Source organism: Cherax quadricarinatus, unplaced genomic scaffold (genome assembly GCF_038502225.1).
Source record: "Cherax quadricarinatus isolate ZL_2023a unplaced genomic scaffold, ASM3850222v1 Contig11, whole genome shotgun sequence".
Lineage (NCBI taxonomy): Eukaryota > Metazoa > Arthropoda > Malacostraca > Decapoda > Parastacidae > Cherax > Cherax quadricarinatus.
The window spans coordinates 261,051-279,687 of NW_027195037.1; the positions used below are offsets into that span (position 1 = coordinate 261,051).

The window sequence follows — 18,637 nt, forward strand, 5'->3', positions numbered from 1 at the left end:
CACGTACTCTCGTTGCACCTCCAGTAAGGTACATACATGTCTAACACGTACTCTCGTTGCACCTCCAGTAAGGTACATACATGTCTAACACGTACTCTCGTTGCACCTCCAGTAAGGTACATACATGTCTAACACGTACTCTCGTTGCACCACAAGTAAGGTACAGACATGTCTAACACGTACTCTTGTTGCACTTCCAGTAAGATACATACATGTCTAACACGTACTCTCGTTGCACCTCAAGTAAGGTACATACATGTCTAACGCGTACTCTCGTTGCACCTCCAGTAAGGTACATATATGTCTAACACGTACTCTCGTTGCACTTCCAGTAACGTACATACATGTCTAACACGTACTCTCGTTGCACTTCAAGTAAGGTACAGACATGTCTAACACGTACTCTTGTTGCACTTCCAGTAAGGTACAGACATGTCTAACACCTACTCCTGTTGCGCTTCCAGTAAGGTACAGACATGTCTAACACGTACTCTTGTTGCACCTCCAGTAAGATACATACATGTCTAACACGTACTCTTGTTGCACCTCTAGTAAGGTACATATATGTCTAACACGTACTCTCGTTGCACTTCCAGTAAGGTACATACATATCTAACACGTACTCTCGTTGCACCTCCAGTAAGGTACATACATGTCTAACACGTACTCTTGTTACACTTCCAGTAAGGTACATACATGTCTAACACGTACTCTTGTTACACTTCCAGTAAGGTACATACATGTCTAACACGTACTCTTGTTGCACTTCCAGTAAGGTACATACATGTCTAACACGTACTCTTGTTACACTTCCAGTAAGGTACATACATGTCTAACGCGTACTCTCGTTGCACTTCCAGTAAGGTACAGAAGTGTCTAACACGTACTCTTGCTACACTTCCGGAAAGGTATATACATGTCTAACACGTACTCTTGCTACACTTCCGGAAAGGTATATACATGTCTAACACGTACTCTTGTTACACTTCCGGTAAGGTACATACATGTCTAACACGTACTCTTGTTGCATCTCCAGTAAGGTACAGACATGTCTAACACGTACTCTCGTTGCACTTCCAGTAAGGTACAGAAGTGTCTAACACGTACTCTTGCTACACTTCCGGAAAGGTATATACATGTCTAACACGTACTCTTGTTACACTTCCGGTAAGGTACATACATGTCTAACACGTACTCTTGTTGCATCTCCAGTAAGGTACAGACATGTCTAACACGTACTCTCGTTGCACTTCCAGTAAGGTACAGACATGTCTAACACGTACTCTCGTTGCACTTCCAGTACCGTACATATATGTCTAACACGTACTCTCGTTGCACTTTCAGTAACGTACATGCATGTCTAACACGTACTCTCGTTGCACTTCCAGTAAGGTACATACATGTCTAACACATACTCTCGTTACACTTCCAGTAAGGTAGAGACATGTCTAACACGTACTCTCGTTGCACTTCCAGTAAGGTACATACATGTCTAACACGTACTCTCGTTACACTTCCAGGAAGGTACAGACATGTCTAACACGTACTCTTGTTACACTTCCAGTTAGGTACAGACATGTCTAACACGTACTCTTGTTACATTTCCAGTAAGGTACAGACATGTCTAACACGTACTCTCGTTACACTTCCAGTAAGGTACAGACATGTCTAACACGTACTCTTGTTACACTTCCACTAAGGTACAGACATGTCTAACACGTACTCTCGTTACACTTCCAGTAAGGTACAGACGTGTCTAACACGTACTCTTGCTACACTTCCAGTAAGGTACATACATGTCTAACATACTCTTGTTACACTTCCAGTAAGGTACATACATGTCCAACACGTACTCTAGTTACACTTCCAGTAAGGTACAGACATGTTTAACACGTACTCTTGTTACACTTCCAGTAAGGTACAGACGTGTCTAACACGTACTCTCGTTGCACTTAAAGTAAGGTACATACATGTCTAACACTTACTCTTGTTACACTTCCAGGAAGGTACACACATGTCTAACACGTACTCTTGTTACACTTCCAGTAAGGTACATACATGTCTAACACATACTCTTGTTTCACTTTCAGTAAGGTACATACATGTCTAACACGTACTCTTGCTACACTTCCAGTTAGGTACATACATGTCTAACACGTACTCTTGCTACACTTCCAGTTTGGTACATACATGTCTAACACGTACTCTTGTTACACTTCCAGTGAAGTACATACATGTCTAACACGTACTCTTGCTACACTTCCAGTTAGGTACATACATGTCTAACACGTACTCTTGTTACACTTCCGGTAAGGTACATACATGTCTAACACGTACTCTCGTTGCACTTCCAGTAACGTACATACATGTCTAACACGTACTCTCGTTGCACTTCCAGTAAGGTACATACATGTCTAACACGTACCCTCGTTGCACTTCCAGTAAGGTACAGACATGTCTAACACGTACTCTTGTTACACTGCCAGTAAGGTACAGACGTGTCTAACACGTACTCTCGTTGCACTTAAAGTAAGGTACATACATGTCTAACACGTACTCTCGTTGCACTTCCAGTAAGGTACATACATGTCTAACACGTACTCTTGTTACACTTCCAGTAACGTACAGACATGTCTAACACGTACTCTTGTTACATTTCCAGTAAGGTACAGACATGTCTAACACGTACTCTTGTTACATTTCCAGTAAGGCAAAGACATGTCTAACACGTACTCTCGTTGCACTTCCAGTAAGGTACAGACATGTCTAACACGTACTCTTGTTACACTTCCAGTAACGTACAGACATGTCTAACACGTACTCTTGTTACATTTCCAGTAAGGTACAGACATGTCTAACACGTACTCTCGTTGCACTTCCAGTAAGGTACAGACATGTCTAACACGTACTCTTGTTACATTACATTTCCAGTAAGGTAAAGACATGTCTAACACGTACTCTCGTTGCACTTCCAGTAAGGTACAGACATGTCTAACACGTACTCTTGTTACACTTCCAGTAAGGTACAGACATGTCTAACACGCACTCTTGTTACACTTCCAGTAAGGTACATACATGTCTAACACGTACTCTTGCTACACTTCCAGTTAGGTACATACATGTCTAACACGTACTCTTGTTACACTTCCGGTAAGGTACATACATGTCTAACACATACTCTCGTTGCACTTCCAGTAACGTACATACATGTCTAACACGTACTCTCGTTGCACTTCCAGTAAGGTACATACATGTCTAACACGTACTCTCGTTGCACTTCCAGTAAGGTACAGACATGCCTAACACGTACTCTTGTTACACTGCCAGTAAGGTACAGACGTGTCTAACACGTACTCTCGTTGCACTTAAAGTAAGGTACATACATGTCTAACACGTACTCTCGTTGCACTTCCAGTAAGGCACATACATGTCTAACACGTACTCTTGTTACACTTCCAGTAACGTACAGACATGTCTAACACGTACTCTTGTTACATTTCCAGTAAGGTACAGACATGTCTAACACGTAGTCTCGTTGCATTTCCAGTAAGGTACAGACATGTCTAACAGGTACTCTTGTTACATTTCCAGTAAGGTAAAGACATGTCTAACACGTACTCTCGTTGCACTTCCAGTAAGGTACATACATGTCTAACACGTACTCTTGTTACACTTCCAGTAAGGTACATACATGTCTAACACGTACTCTTGTTACACTTCCAGTAAGGTACATACATGTCTAACACGTACTCTTGTTACACTTCCAGTAAGGTACAGACATGTCTAACACGTACTCTTGTTACACTTCCAGTAAGGTACATACATGTCTAACACGTACTCTTGTTACACTTCCAGTAAGGTACATACATGTCTAACACGTACTCTTGTTACACTTCCAGTAAGGTACATACATGTCTAACACGTACTCTTGTTACACTTCCAGTAAGGTACATACATGTCTAACACGTACTCTCGTTGCACTTCCAGTAAGGTACAGACATGTCTAACACGTACTCTTGTTACACTTCCAGTAACGTACAGACATGTCTAACACGTACTCTTGTTACATTTCCAGTAAGGTACAGACATTTCTAACACGTACTCTCGTTGCACTTCCAGTAAGGTACAGACATGTCTAACACGTACTCTTGTTACATTACATTTCCAGTAAGGTAAAGACATGTCTAACACGTACTCTCGTTGCACTTCCAGTAAGGTACAGACATGTCTAACACGTACTCTTATTACACTTCCAGTAAGGTACAGACATGTCTAACACGCACTCTTGTTACACTTCCAGTAAGGTACATACATGTCTAACACGTACTCTTGCTACACTTCCAGTTAGGTACATACATGTCTAACACGTACTCTTGTTACACTTCCGGTAAGGTACATACATGTCTAACACGTACTCTCGTTGCACTTCCAGTAACGTACATACATGTCTAACACGTACTCTCGTTGCACTTCCAGTAAGGTACATACATGTCTAACACGTACTCTCGTTGCACTTCCAGTAAGGTACAGACATGCCTAACACGTACTCTTGTTACACTGCCAGTAAGGTACAGACGTGTCTAACACGTACTCTCGTTGCACTTAAAGTAAGGTACATACATGTCTAACACGTACTCTCGTTGCACTTCCAGTAAGGCACATACATGTCTAACACGTACTCTTGTTACACTTCCAGTAACGTACAGACATGTCTAACACGTACTCTTGTTACATTTCCAGTAAGGTACAGACATGTCTAACACGTACTCTCGTTGCACTTCCAGTAAGGTACAGACATGTCTAACAGGTACTCTTGTTACATTTCCAGTAAGGTAAAGACATGTCTAACACGTACTCTCGTTGCACTTCCAGTAAGGTACATACATGTCTAACACGTACTCTTGTTACACTTCCAGTAAGGTACATACTTGTCTAACACGTACTCTTGTTACACTTCCAGTAAGGTACATACATGTCTAACACGTACTCTTGTTACACTTCCAGTAAGGTACAGACATGTCTAACACGTACTCTTGTTACACTTCCAGTAAGGTACATACATGTCTAACACGTACTCTTGTTACACTTCCAGTAAGGTACATACATGTCTAACACGTACTCTTGTTACACTTCCAGTAAGGTACATACATGTCTAACACGTACTCTTGTTACACTTCCAGTAAGGTACATACATGTCTAACACGTACTCTCGTTGCACTTCCAGTAAGGTACAGACATGTCTAACACGTACTCTTGTTACACTTCCAGTAAGGTACATACATGTCTAACACGTACTCTCGTTGCACTTCCAGTAAGGTACAGACATGTCTAACACGTACTCTCGTTACACTTCCAGTAAGGTACAAACATGTCTAACACGTACTCTTGTTACACTTCCAGTAAGGTACATACATGTCTAACACGTACTCTCGTTGCACTTCCAGTAAGGTACAGACATGCCTAACACGTACTCTCGTTACACTTCCAGTAAGGTACAGACATGTCTAACACGTACTCTTGTTACACTTCCAGTAAGGTACATACATGTCTAACACGTACTCTCGTTGCACTTCCAGTAAGGTACAGACATGTCTAACACGTACTCTCGTTACACTTCCAGTAAGGTACAGACATGTCTAACACGTACTCTTGTTACACTTCCAGTAAGGTACATACATGTCTAACACGTACTCTCGTTGCACTTCCAGTAAGGTACAGACATGTCTAACACGTACTCTCGTTACACTTCCAGTAAGGTACAGACATGTCTAACACGTACTCTTGTTACACTTCCAGTACGGTACAGACATGTCTAACACGTACTCTTGTTACACTTCCAGTAAGGTACAGACATGTCTAGCACGTACTCTTGTTACACTTCCAGTAAGGTACAGACATGTCTAGCACGTACTCTTGTTACACTTCCAGTACGGTACAGACATGTCTAACACGTACTCTTGTTACACTTCCAGTAAGGTACAGACATGTCTAACACGTACTCTTGTTACACTTCCAGTAAGGTACGGACATGTCTAACACGTACTCGTGTTACACTTCCAGTAAGGTACAGACATGTCTAACACGTACTCTTGTTACACTTCCAGTAAGGTACAGACATGTCTAACACGTACTCTTGTTACACTTCCAGTAAGGTACAGACATGTCTAACACGTACTCTTGTTACACTTCCAGTAAGGTACAGACATGTAACACAGCACTTCCAGTAAGGTACAGACATGTCTAACACGTACTCTTGTTACACTACAGACTCTAACACGTTGCACTTCCAGTAAGGTACAGACATGTCTAACACGTACTCTTGTTACACTTCCAGTAAGGTACAGACATGTCTAACACGTACTCTTGTTACACTTCCAGTAAGGTAAAAAATAATAGACATACTTTTACTGTTGAGTGAAAGAAGGACTTTTGAAACAAAAGATGCGAACACTGATATGATTTTTATTCCTTGAACCTCACATTAATAAAAACTAGAGTGGATATGGTCATAACGTAAACTATATTCATGGTATGTAGACACGATCATTCTCAGTGCGAATGTAAAAAAATGAAGTATCTTAGAGAGCTAAGTAGAGTCGTTGGTAAATGTTATACGTAGTTTAAAAATGTGTATGTATATGTATATATATATTTATATGTGTATATATGTATTTGTGTATATATATATATATATATATATATATATATATATATATATATGTATTTATATATGTATATATGTATTTATATATGTATATATATATTTATATATATAAATAATATATATATAATATATATATAATATATATATATATATATATATATATATATATATATATATATATATATATATATATATATATATATATATATATATATATATATATATATATATATATATATATATATTTGTTAGAGAAGAAATATCATTTTAGGTGAGAGAATAAATGGTGGATCAATATAACTGGAATTCAGTCAACTCAAATAAAACAATGAATTCACCATTAAACAAATTCTTAGTACTGAAGTCTAAGCAATTTGAGCATAACTGTGCTCGTGTATTAACTAATATGCTTATTCTATATAAATAAGACACGAAATGCCGGTTACGACATTTTATTGTGAAGATGTTCCGGCCACCAGGGACTCTGTCACTTCACGCAGAGAACAAGTCGTGAGTATTGAGATGAACTGTAGAAAGGTACTGAGGTGAATGAATGAGGTAATATAGTCGCATGCAATAATAGCAAACTAACAATACCAGATGTAAAACAACCATAGGAAGAGTTGAATAAAAGATCAACTTTCCCTGTCGTTGTCTTGCATAGCCTCATGTGAGTAGCCATCCGGGTAAGTGAGGTTAGGTGATCGCAGTGTCAATACGGCACTGGGAGAACAAGCCTAGCTATGATTTCTGAGATTATGAATGATCCTGAATTCTGACTGATGTTATTCACTCTGGAGATCATCTCAACAGAATCAAGGACATACTTGATTTCGAAGTGACATTCTTGTCCACTGAGGTGGCAACCACTCATGATTGTCTAAATTTATATCTACCCACACAAGATTTCATTGATGTTAATGGATTATGTATCAATTACAAATATTCATCGTTTAAAGACGCCATAAATAAGCACTCTTTCGATATGGCCATGGGCTCACCACTTACTGTTGTCATGGCCACCTTATACATGCAGCATATGAAGGAAAAGAAACCATAAATTCTCATCCCAGAAGGTGTAACACAGCTAAGATATATCGACGAAATCTTAAACGTTATTCCCCGACGCCTCAACACCAGAATCTAAACAATAGTTCAGTGGAATCTTCCATTAAGTTCACTGCAGAAAAACAAGAACTGGCAGATTCCCTTCCTAGATGTATTGATACGAAAATGTGGCGATAAACTTGATTTCAAAGTCTACCGAAAACTGACAAATACAAAGGATCTACATTATTTTTCACACCACGACGATAGAATCAAGAGTGGGATGATGGTTGGAGTCTTCTTAAGAGCACAGAGAATATCTTTCACTACCGTATCACTCCAACAAGAGTGTAATTATATCAATCAAGTTTTCAGTGAACTTCAATACCCACAATATATCATCCTACTGAACTTGAACTACCACACAACACCCAGCAGATATACTGCACTCCTCTACCACACAACACCCAGCAGATATACTGCACTCCTCTACCACACAACACCCAGCAGATACACTGCACTCCTCTACCACACAACATCCAGCTGATACACTGCACTCCTCTACCACACAACACCCAGCTGATACACTGCACTCCTCTACCACACAACACCCAGCAGATACACTGCACTCCTCTACCACACAACACCCAGCAGATATACTGCACTCCTCTACCACACAACACCCAGCTGATACACTGCACTCCTCTACCACACAACACCCAGCAGATATACTGCACTCCTCTACCACACAACACCCAGCAGATATACTGCACTCCTCTACCACACAACACCCAGCTGATACACTGCACTCCTCTACCACACAACACCCAGCTGATACACTGCACACCTCTACCACACAACACCCAGCTGATACACTGCACTCCTGTACCACACAACACCCAGCAGATACACTGCACTCCTGTACCACACAACACCCAGCAGATATACTGCACTCCTCTACCACACAACACCCAGCTGATACACTGCACTCCTCTACCACACAACACCCATCATATATACTGCACTCTACCACACAACACCCAGCAGATATACTGCACTCCTCTACCACACAACATCCAGCAGATATACTGCACTCCTCTACCACACAACACCCATCATATATACTGCACTCTACCACACAACACCCAGCAGATACACTGCACTCCTCTACCACACAACACTCAGCAGATATACTGCACTCTACCACACAACACCCAGCAGATACACTGCACTCCTCTACCACACAACACTCAGCAGATATACTGCACTCCTCTACCACACAACACCCAGCAGATACACTGCACTCCTCTACCACACAACACCCAGCAGATATACTGCACTCCTCTACCACACAACACCCAGCAGATATACTGCACTCCTGTACCACACAACACCCAGCAGATATACTGCACTCCTCTACCACACAACACCCAGCAGATATACTGCACTCCTCTACCACACAACACCCAGCAGATATACTGCACTCCTCTACCACACAACACCCAGCACTCCTCTACCACACAACACCCAGCTGATACACTGCACTCCTCTACCACACAACACCCAGCAGATATACTGCACTCCTCTACCACACAACACCCAGCAGATATACTGCACTCCTCTACCACACAACACCCAGCAGATATACTGCACTCCTCTACCACACAACACTCAACAACCTTCCTAATAGAGCTAACATTAAAAGTCCACAACATTTCTTCTAAAACCATAAAATGCTTAGTTAAGAAAAGGAAGTCAATGAACCCCAGTGCTGGTATTTACACTATAACTTGTGTAGGTTGTGAACAAATTTATGTCGGTGAACTCTCCGTAGAAGTAGGTACCAGGATTGAAGAACATATAACGCCTGCCGAAGCTACAGCACTGACAATGGACGCACTTTACACAGAAACTCCGACAACTACCTCACGAACTACCCAGAAGCTATACTTATCATCTAAGAAAGTGACAGTCCCAGCAGATTATGTCTTGAGTCCACAGGTATAGTCACAATCAATAACATCTCAAAGTTCAGGATCATCCAGTTTATTCTCTCGGTGCACAAAGCTCCGACCATCTAACCTCACGCTGCTGGCTACACACTCTGACTGCATGACGTCATTCTTGTACCTCAGGACCTCTCTATGACCCATTTACATTCCCATGTAATGTTGTTGCCCGTTTGAATTGATCCAGTTTCTGGTGGTTAAACTTGTTCACAATAAAATACCATAACCCACATTCTGTCTTTTTTGCATACTGTCAATATGGTCTATTATTGAATAACTGAGCCACAAGGTATGTCTGTATTTCTTAGTGTACATATAGCGAGTGTTTACTCACGTTTTTAGATACTTAAGTAACTTTGACTGGTGTACATGTGACATGTAGCAGACCTTCGTGTAATCGGTATGATTTAGATCTAATTAACCAAATAACTATGACTGTTTGTCCTCCCTGGCAGTTCCTCCACACGATCCTATCATCCTGACCGAGCAGGGAGGGCCTCCAGTCTGGACCATGGTAGGACCTTACAACGAGGGAGACTCCTTGTCTCTCACTTGTGAAGTCAATGGAGGTAAGAATAAAAATGAATTCGGTCATTGTCTCTCTCTCTCTCTCTCTCTCTCTCTCTCTCTCTCTCTCTCTCTCTCTCTCTCTCTCTCTCTCTCTCTCTCTCTCTCTCTCTCTCTCTCTCTCTCTCTCTCTCTCTCTCTCTCTCTCTCTCTCTCTCTCTCTCATTGTGGTGGAGGTAAATAGATCTGACTCACGCCCTCGATCAGTGCCTAATAATCTTTTGGGTTAGTAAGGCAGTAGACTTAAATCCTTGAAGATTTCAGGCTCTTGAGTTTTGGGCTCGAATTGCGTATTATAAACCCTAAATCATTACTTAATGGAGAGTTGGACGAGTAGGAACGTATTAACTTTCTTAATAGACTTATAAAACAAGGTAAGATATTGGTAGCATTTTCAGCAGTTTTTGAAGCACTTGTATATATCGACGTCTTTCATGTCAGTGCGAAAAAAACTGCCAGTTTTGATCCATATAGAGGCATGGAATCGTGGAATTGGTTTTAAGGGTTTAATCAGGTCTGAAATTATTTTTCACATGCATGAAATCTCGGATAATTGATAAGTGACTATCCAGAACGAAGATGGACAGTAATTCCTGGCAGTGGATGAACAAGAGAAGAAATGGCATTGAAACTATCTTGTAATTGATGTATATTTGCTTATTGTAGTTTAGCCCACAGTCAGTGAGGGCATTTAAGCAGCTACCAACAAAAGTCAGTCTTCTGGTGTTGTGTAAAGGTGTTCCAGGTGGTCCACGAACACACACGAACTTGGATTCTGACTTACGTGACTTTATTTGATCAAATCTATATATGAATATTTAAAGCCTATCAAATAGGCTAGCAAATAAAAATGAAAATAGCTTATCTGTTTTCCTTCTATCAAAAAAAATATGATTACTATTTCTTAATTTCTAAAGACAGAAAGTCAGTATTTCCTGGAAAGCCTCTAAAGAATTGAAGAATTTTGAGTACTTATTAAGACACGCAATAAAAAGAGATGCATGCAATGTCACTGAGCAAATGTTGTGAGCCGAGGAAAGTCATCTGGGTTACGTACACCGGGGCTTTCAAGAACATGAAGGAGAATACTGAATACTCCACTCTGAGGTTGAGGGACGAGACCGTAGTGTCACAGTTGGTGCTGCTGGTGCAACCATGTCACAGTTGGTACAACAGCATAGTTGGTGCTGCTGGTACAACCACGTCACAGATGGTGCTGCTGGTGTAACCATGTCACAGTTGGTGCTGCTGGTACAACCATGGCACAGCTGGTGTTGCTGGCACAACCACATCACAGTTGGTGCTACTGGTACAACCATGTTATGAAAGTCCCTGTTTTAAAATTAACCTATTGTAAGTTGTGTTGTTGAGCAGAAACAGGGCTGGGTCGAGCAAATACATGGACCACATTGCTACTAATTATCTTGGTTTTCGTTTTGACTATTTGTATATCAGAACTTCGCTTATTTTGTGAGTTTGTTGCGTATACAAATATAGTTTGTTTTTCAGCTTCAGTTGTTGCTGTCTCCTGACAGGTCGACCTCCTCCCCGGGTCACCTGGTGGATGAAAGGAGAAATGATTGACGACTCATACGAGACACCTCACCCTCACACCGTCATCAATACACTCACCTTGAGAGAATTAACCCGTGCACACCTTCACACCGTCCTGGTGTGCCGAGCCTCCAACAGCAATCACACTACCCACGTCCACACTTCCATCACTATAGAGATGAACTGTAAGTACCAATTAGGGTTTGTATTTATGCGAGGCACTATACTAATCTGGGGTCACCTGTAGTGGATACCAACCTGGCTAGTTTTTTCCTTGATGGGATCTGGGTAGTTGTAATTTCTCTCCTATGCCAAGTTGCAAGTAAAACAACACTGGAAATAAAGTGCGAAAACCTTACGAGAGACTTTTGACTCAGCTGTCGTTGCCCTTTGTAAAGTGCAACAGTAGACTGACCTGCGGAGGAGGTAGACAGACTAGCTGATTCTGAGGATGAATCAGTAGGAAAGCTATCGGAAGCGAGACTACTGGGCAAATATTGGTAACAACAGGCTGAAGGTAGTGGGGAAATTTCCCTTGTCTTGATGTTGTCAGTATGTTTAAAAGGATAACAGAGAATAAGCGGTCAGTAGGTGAATTGTGAGGGCAAGGAAACAAAACCTGATGGACGGGTCTGTAAGTCCTGCTAGCGGAAATGTTTTCTGTCTTCCGGGTTTCGAGCACAGGTCCTTCATTGTGTGAGCTGATGGCACAGGCAATTGAGACACGAGCGCTTTCCCTCTCTTATCACAAGAGAAAGGATGACATCGTCCTGTGCTCTGTTACATGGGCGTCACACCAACCAGTATGTTGGGAGAGATGGATGAGAGTAAGCGCGCGATTCGCTCTCAGGACCTCGCCCTGTGCAGTTGCAGTAGCTCTGACAATCATCTTTCCAGTCTCCCTACGTACCCCGTTGGGGAGGGGAACTTATATCTATCTCCAAGTGACTCTACTCGTCCACGATGTCTCATCATGTGAAGATAAAACCCAAAAGCTCTGTCGTCAACGATGCCTCAAAGTTTGAACTTACGGCTGCCCAAAAAAACTGTCTGCAGGTCAAGCTCTCAGGCACTGCATCAATGAAAGAAGCGTTCCTCGTCACTTTCATTAATGATGAGGAGGCTGAAAAAGTCCTTACACCAAGTGCGATGAAGACCCTTGACGAACGTGGCTTTGTTATCTCCACTTGTCCCTACTTCAGGGCTAAAAGATCATTGTTCTTGAAACGTCTTGACAGGATCATCACGGTCCTGTCCACTGAAGAACTCAAGTCTTCCACTGAGGAGCAGAATGACTGGGCCACGGTAGAAATATCACAAAGATATCCAACGTCTCATCAATGCTTAAGGTCACGTTTCTTGACACCACTATGGCCGCCAGAGCCCTGTCAGACGGCCTGGTTATCTCTTATTATTACATCAACCTGAGACAGATCAAGCCAGAACGCTTCAAATAAATGTCTCCTTATTGGACTTGCTACTTTTACCACCACTCCACCACCGACTGCCACGTTAAGGATAAGATCTGCTCCACTTGTGGAAATGATGGCCATGATTATCGAACCTGTATCTCCACTACTGCACCTACATGCATCAACTGCAAGAGTGACCATCACACACTAGCAGCAAAATGTCTCGTCCGAAAGATCTTATCTAAGAAAATTGAAGACCTAAAGAAGACGACCGTAAATTCCACAACTTATGCTGCTATAACAAAGCTCCAGACGGACACTACTAAGATCCTGCAAGCCACTCGACAGACATCACTAACCAGATGGTGTTTCCACACAAATTTACTATTGCATGTTGTTTCTTCACATGCAAAACGTAGCTGTCACTGGATCCTTTAACAAGTTCATTAATGAACTCTTTTCAGTGAACAACATGACAACCTTCAACTTCCCAGAATGTCCTCCTTCAGAGATTATTCTGAAGTTTACACCAAAAATCGTCAGCTTCACAGCACCTGACAACTTACAAGACTTGATTCTTGAAGAATACAACTGTACGACTCCAGAACCCACCAATGAGAGGACACCAGTTATTCCCATCAATGAGAATACACCAGTTATTCCCACCAATGAGGAACTACCATCGACTTCCACCACCATTCTACTACTGACGAATCAGTTCCTTCATCTCCACTACACCCACCAAAATCCAAGAGAACCAAAACACAACCGCCTGAAATTTCACCTCAAACTTCTTCATTGCCTGAAGAAATGGAAGAAGACAGAAAAATTAGAACAAGTGAACTTATCACTTTATACACGAATAAACACCATGGAACTGTCAAGTACAATGTTGCTCCTGGTTGCGAACATCACACTGAACATGCCGTACTAGAGGACCTAGATGCCGACTTCACACACCTGGTCAAGATTACCCTCTTATCAAAATCTGCATACAAAAGACTTCAAAACTACTCCACGACTGGAAAATGGAACTAATATGGACACATCTACGAAGAAATATCACCCACCAATCACGACGTAACTGCCACCTCTTTTCAACTTGAAAGACCAATCACCTCGAAGTTTTGCCTCCCTTTCCATCACGCTTTCCTGCCGATCTCTAGCCACCAATCACCTTCCAGATCAAGATATGCCCACAGTTCAAGATGCAACTTTCTCTGCCGAGAAGAGATACATAGTCCTCCCCACCAACTCCATTTCCAAACACGTTTCCAACATCTTCTCCAAAACCTCATTCCAAGTATCTACTTCCACATCCACCACCATCAAGGACATTACCAGTGATAGACAAGACAAGCTTCAATCCTCTGCAGGGGTATACACAATCCCTTGTAATGACTGCAGCAAATTATACGTCGGCGAAACATCCAGAGACCTCCAAACACGCATTTCTGAACACCAGTACTCAGACAAAACTGACGATCCAAGGAATGCCTGTGTTCAACACCGAAATTCACACAACCATTTAATCAACTACAGAAACACAAGACTTATCGCCAGAGAAGACAACACTCAATACCGAAGAATCCTGGAATCATCACTTATCTGTACATCCAACAACTTCAACCAGAGCAACGGCTTCTATAACACAGCTGAGCCCCTTGCCAAGAAACTTCTTGATTGCTATCCCACATAAGAACATACGAATCGAGAAACACTGCAGAAGATCAACTCATGTACTTATCCAATCTCTTTTAAAAGCTACCCAAGTTTTTAGACTTCTTCACTCTACTCCGAAGATTCTCCACCTGACCCAGCAATCCCATCCTATATATAGCCACGTATGTTTCACCCAGGTAGATCTGTTTGTGACTTGATAAAGCCCACTGCGAAACCTTGTCAATAAATGATCACATTATACTGGTTAAGTGTTTATATTTCCATTGTGTCGGTATTTTATACCATTTATTTGCAACCTGCACAGCTTGGTCCTCATGTCTTCTACATCACTAGCCACACCTGATTCTCCAGTCTATCCTACGAGCGCCCAGCTGCTGGGTTAAGCCCCTGGCTCTGTTTCTACGACTATGGAGACTCCTCTCCAGCGTTATTCTTCGCCTGTCCCAACTTCCCCGCTCACCCCAATAATTGATTGATTGATTAAGCAAGCACAGGAGTGCAATGGACAAGTGAAGCAGTAGCAGCAGCTACACACACAGTAGGAGGCATTCTTGAGCTTCCCCAACGCTCGGGCTTCGGCCCAAAGCTGAGGTGTGGCTCCAAACGGATCCTATAGTGCTTGCTGTCTTTGCACCTCCTCACATCGTCTGCTGCTATGCAGCTGCCACACCCTTCGAGCCAAGTGTTGGAGGGGGAATGGGGCTAGGCCTGGGGACAGCTGGTCCCAGAAGATGAGGAGGTACTTGTACCTCCTCCCATGACAGACATTGGTCTGAGACATTCCCTCGACATGGAGCCAAGGCCGGGCCACCTCTTGGAAAAGGCCAGCGCCGGGCGATTTTACCGGCGAATCTAGAACAGCAGAGAGCAAGCGTACACGAGAGAGTTGAGAGGACACACAGTGGGGTCCAGTGAACAGTACATCACGGAAAAGTTCATCAAACCTTATGTAAGAAAGGTTGGAATTGCAAGTCCTGTCAACAGAGAGGCTACGTCTTTTCCCGGCAACCGAACCACATTTTACTACAGAAATTTTTGAATTTTTGATTTGGTAAAAATTTTATCTTGTTTATTTCTTAACATAAAGTCTTGCATCAGAACCCGAAAGCTTCCAATATATTATTCTTAAGTCAAATTAGAATTATTTTGAATTTGAGAAGGTAAATCTACATTATTTTAGTTGGATTGGGATAGATTAGGTTTCTTAAACCTTTAGAAACTTATGTTTGCCTACTAAAAAAAAGGTGTAAAAAACACTGACAACGAGGTGGCCAAGAAAAAAAGTAGGCAGTGTATAAATCTGAACACTAATTATTAGTGATGCAACCCCTGGCAGCCCCTGAGGTACCTGGAGGTACCTGGACTCCACTTGGAGGTAGTTCCGCTGGTCAACACCTCCACGTTCCGGTCCATGACCAGGCCTTATTGTGGATCAGGGCCTGATCAGTGAGGCTGTTATTGCTGGCCGCACGTAAACCGACAAGCCAACCATTGTCACTGACTTTAAGTGCCTGTTCAGTTCCCTCTCGAAGACAGCTAGGGGTCTATTGTTAATCCCTTTCTGAATGATAGGAGGCTGTTAAACAGCTTTGGACCCCTGACACTTACCATGTTTTCTCTGTGTAGTCACGGAACCCTTGCTTTTCATTGGGGGATGTTGCACTGTCTTCCAAGTCCTTATGTACTCGACACTACCATGACCTAGCTCAGAGAAGATACTCAAAGCGTGGGTCCACACTCAAGGCTGGCAATACGGTACACAACAGTACGGTACAGTACAGTTTTATTTCGTTTATCGTGCCTGTCAGAAATACTGCACCTTAATTTCCTACCGCACGTTTTAACAAAAAAAATCAACCCTGTCGTACCGCTCTGCCGGCCTTTCGTCCAGTGAGTAGCATTTAGAAAGGAGTCCGTGAAGTGTGTTGGAACAAAAGTTACCATTCCTGTTACCAGAGAGAGATGTCCTCTGTAGTGTCGTATCTTGTCCTGACCAATTCAGTGGTGCACAACGACCAGTTGAGGTGGTGCCATATCCTTGGTCACTGTTCATGGGTTGGAATGGAAGGGGAGAAGATTGACGAGGTCTAGGAAGGTCTTCAACGACTGAAGGAATTTAATCCCGTTTTTTTGCAGTTATGATTTGTCGACGACGACAGAAATCAAGGGAGGAGAAGTATTAGAAACACGACATTGATTGGCTGCTTAGCCAGGCTTCATTCGCCAATAAGAAAGTCTTTTTTTCAATCATGGATGATGATTGGCTGTTTGATCCAGGTTCATTCATTTAATAAAAGAGATGGGACATCGTGTGAGCAGCTGCTCAGGAAACCGCAGTTATTGACTGTTTGTTCAGCCAGCCGTTATTTCTTGTGAACTTCATGAATCTGTACTGTGACTGATGAACTGTCTTCAGTCCATCAATCAAGACTGATGGACTGAACACATCGACTCCAGGCTGAGGGAATGATTACCTTAAACTCCACCGTATCTTCCACCGTTTTTCTTGGTATTGGACTGAAGAAGCTGCTATCTGCCGGAATGTTTTCAAAATAAAGAAACCCAAATGTTGCACAAGTGTCTCATTTATCAACCAGTCGGTTTTCTAAACTTTGTACACAACTGTTTTCTTATGTTGTAGTGTGTGGAATATTGTCATTGTTATCAAGTGAAGTTTCGTGCAGAACTGCAACACTCACGATAAACAACACTCACGATAAACAACACTCACGATAAACAACACTCACGATAAACAACAGTCACGATAAACAACACTCACGATAAACAACACTCACGATAAACAACACTCACGATAAACAACAGTCACGATAAACAACACTCACGATAAACAACACTCACGATAAACAACAGTCACGATAAACAACACTCACGATAAACAACAGTCACGATAAACAACACTCACGATAAACAACACTCACGATAAACAACACTCACGATAAACAACAGTCACTATAAACAACAGTCACGATAAACAACACTCACGATAAACAACAGTCACGATAAACAACAGTCACGATAAACAACAGTCACGATAAACAACACTCACGATAAACAACACTCACGATAAACAACAGTCACGATAAACAACACTCACGATAAACAACAGTCACGATAAACAACACTCACGATAAACAACAGTCACTATAAACAACAGTCACGATAAACAACACTCACGATAAACAACAGTCACTATAAACAACAGTCACGATAAACAACACTCACGATAAACAACAGTCACTATAAACAACAGTCACGATAAACAACACTCACGATAAACAACAGTCACTATAAACAACAGTCACGATAAACAACACTCACGATAAACAACAGTCACGATAAACAACAGTCACGATAAACAACAGTCACGATAAACAACACTCACGATAAACAACACTCACGATAAACAACAGTCACGATAAACAACACTCACGATAAACAACAGTCACGATAAACAACACTCACGATAAACAACACTCACGATAAACAACACTCACGATAAACAACAGTCACGATAAACAACACTCACGATAAACAACACTCACGATAAACAACACTCACGATAAACAACAGTCACGATAAACAACAGTCACGATAAACAACAGTCACTATAAACAACAGTCACGATAAACAACACTCACGATAAACAACAGTCACGATAAACAACACTCACGATAAACAAC

The 18,637-nt window shown here is 41.9% G+C and overlaps 1 protein-coding gene across 2 annotated transcripts in view; it reads left to right on the forward strand.

Moving 5' to 3' along the window:
* The window catches only part of LOC128685847 (nephrin-like), a 317,772-nt gene that overhangs the window by 214,678 nt on the left and 84,457 nt on the right, over positions 1-18,637 (forward strand). For both annotated transcript variants that reach the window (XM_053772546.2, XM_053772547.2), the window contains 2 exons: positions 10,176-10,289; positions 11,823-12,026. In XM_053772546.2, the coding sequence (XP_053628521.1) occupies positions 10,176-10,289; positions 11,823-12,026 (318 nt within the window). The remainder of the gene's footprint in view (positions 1-10,175; positions 10,290-11,822; positions 12,027-18,637) is intronic.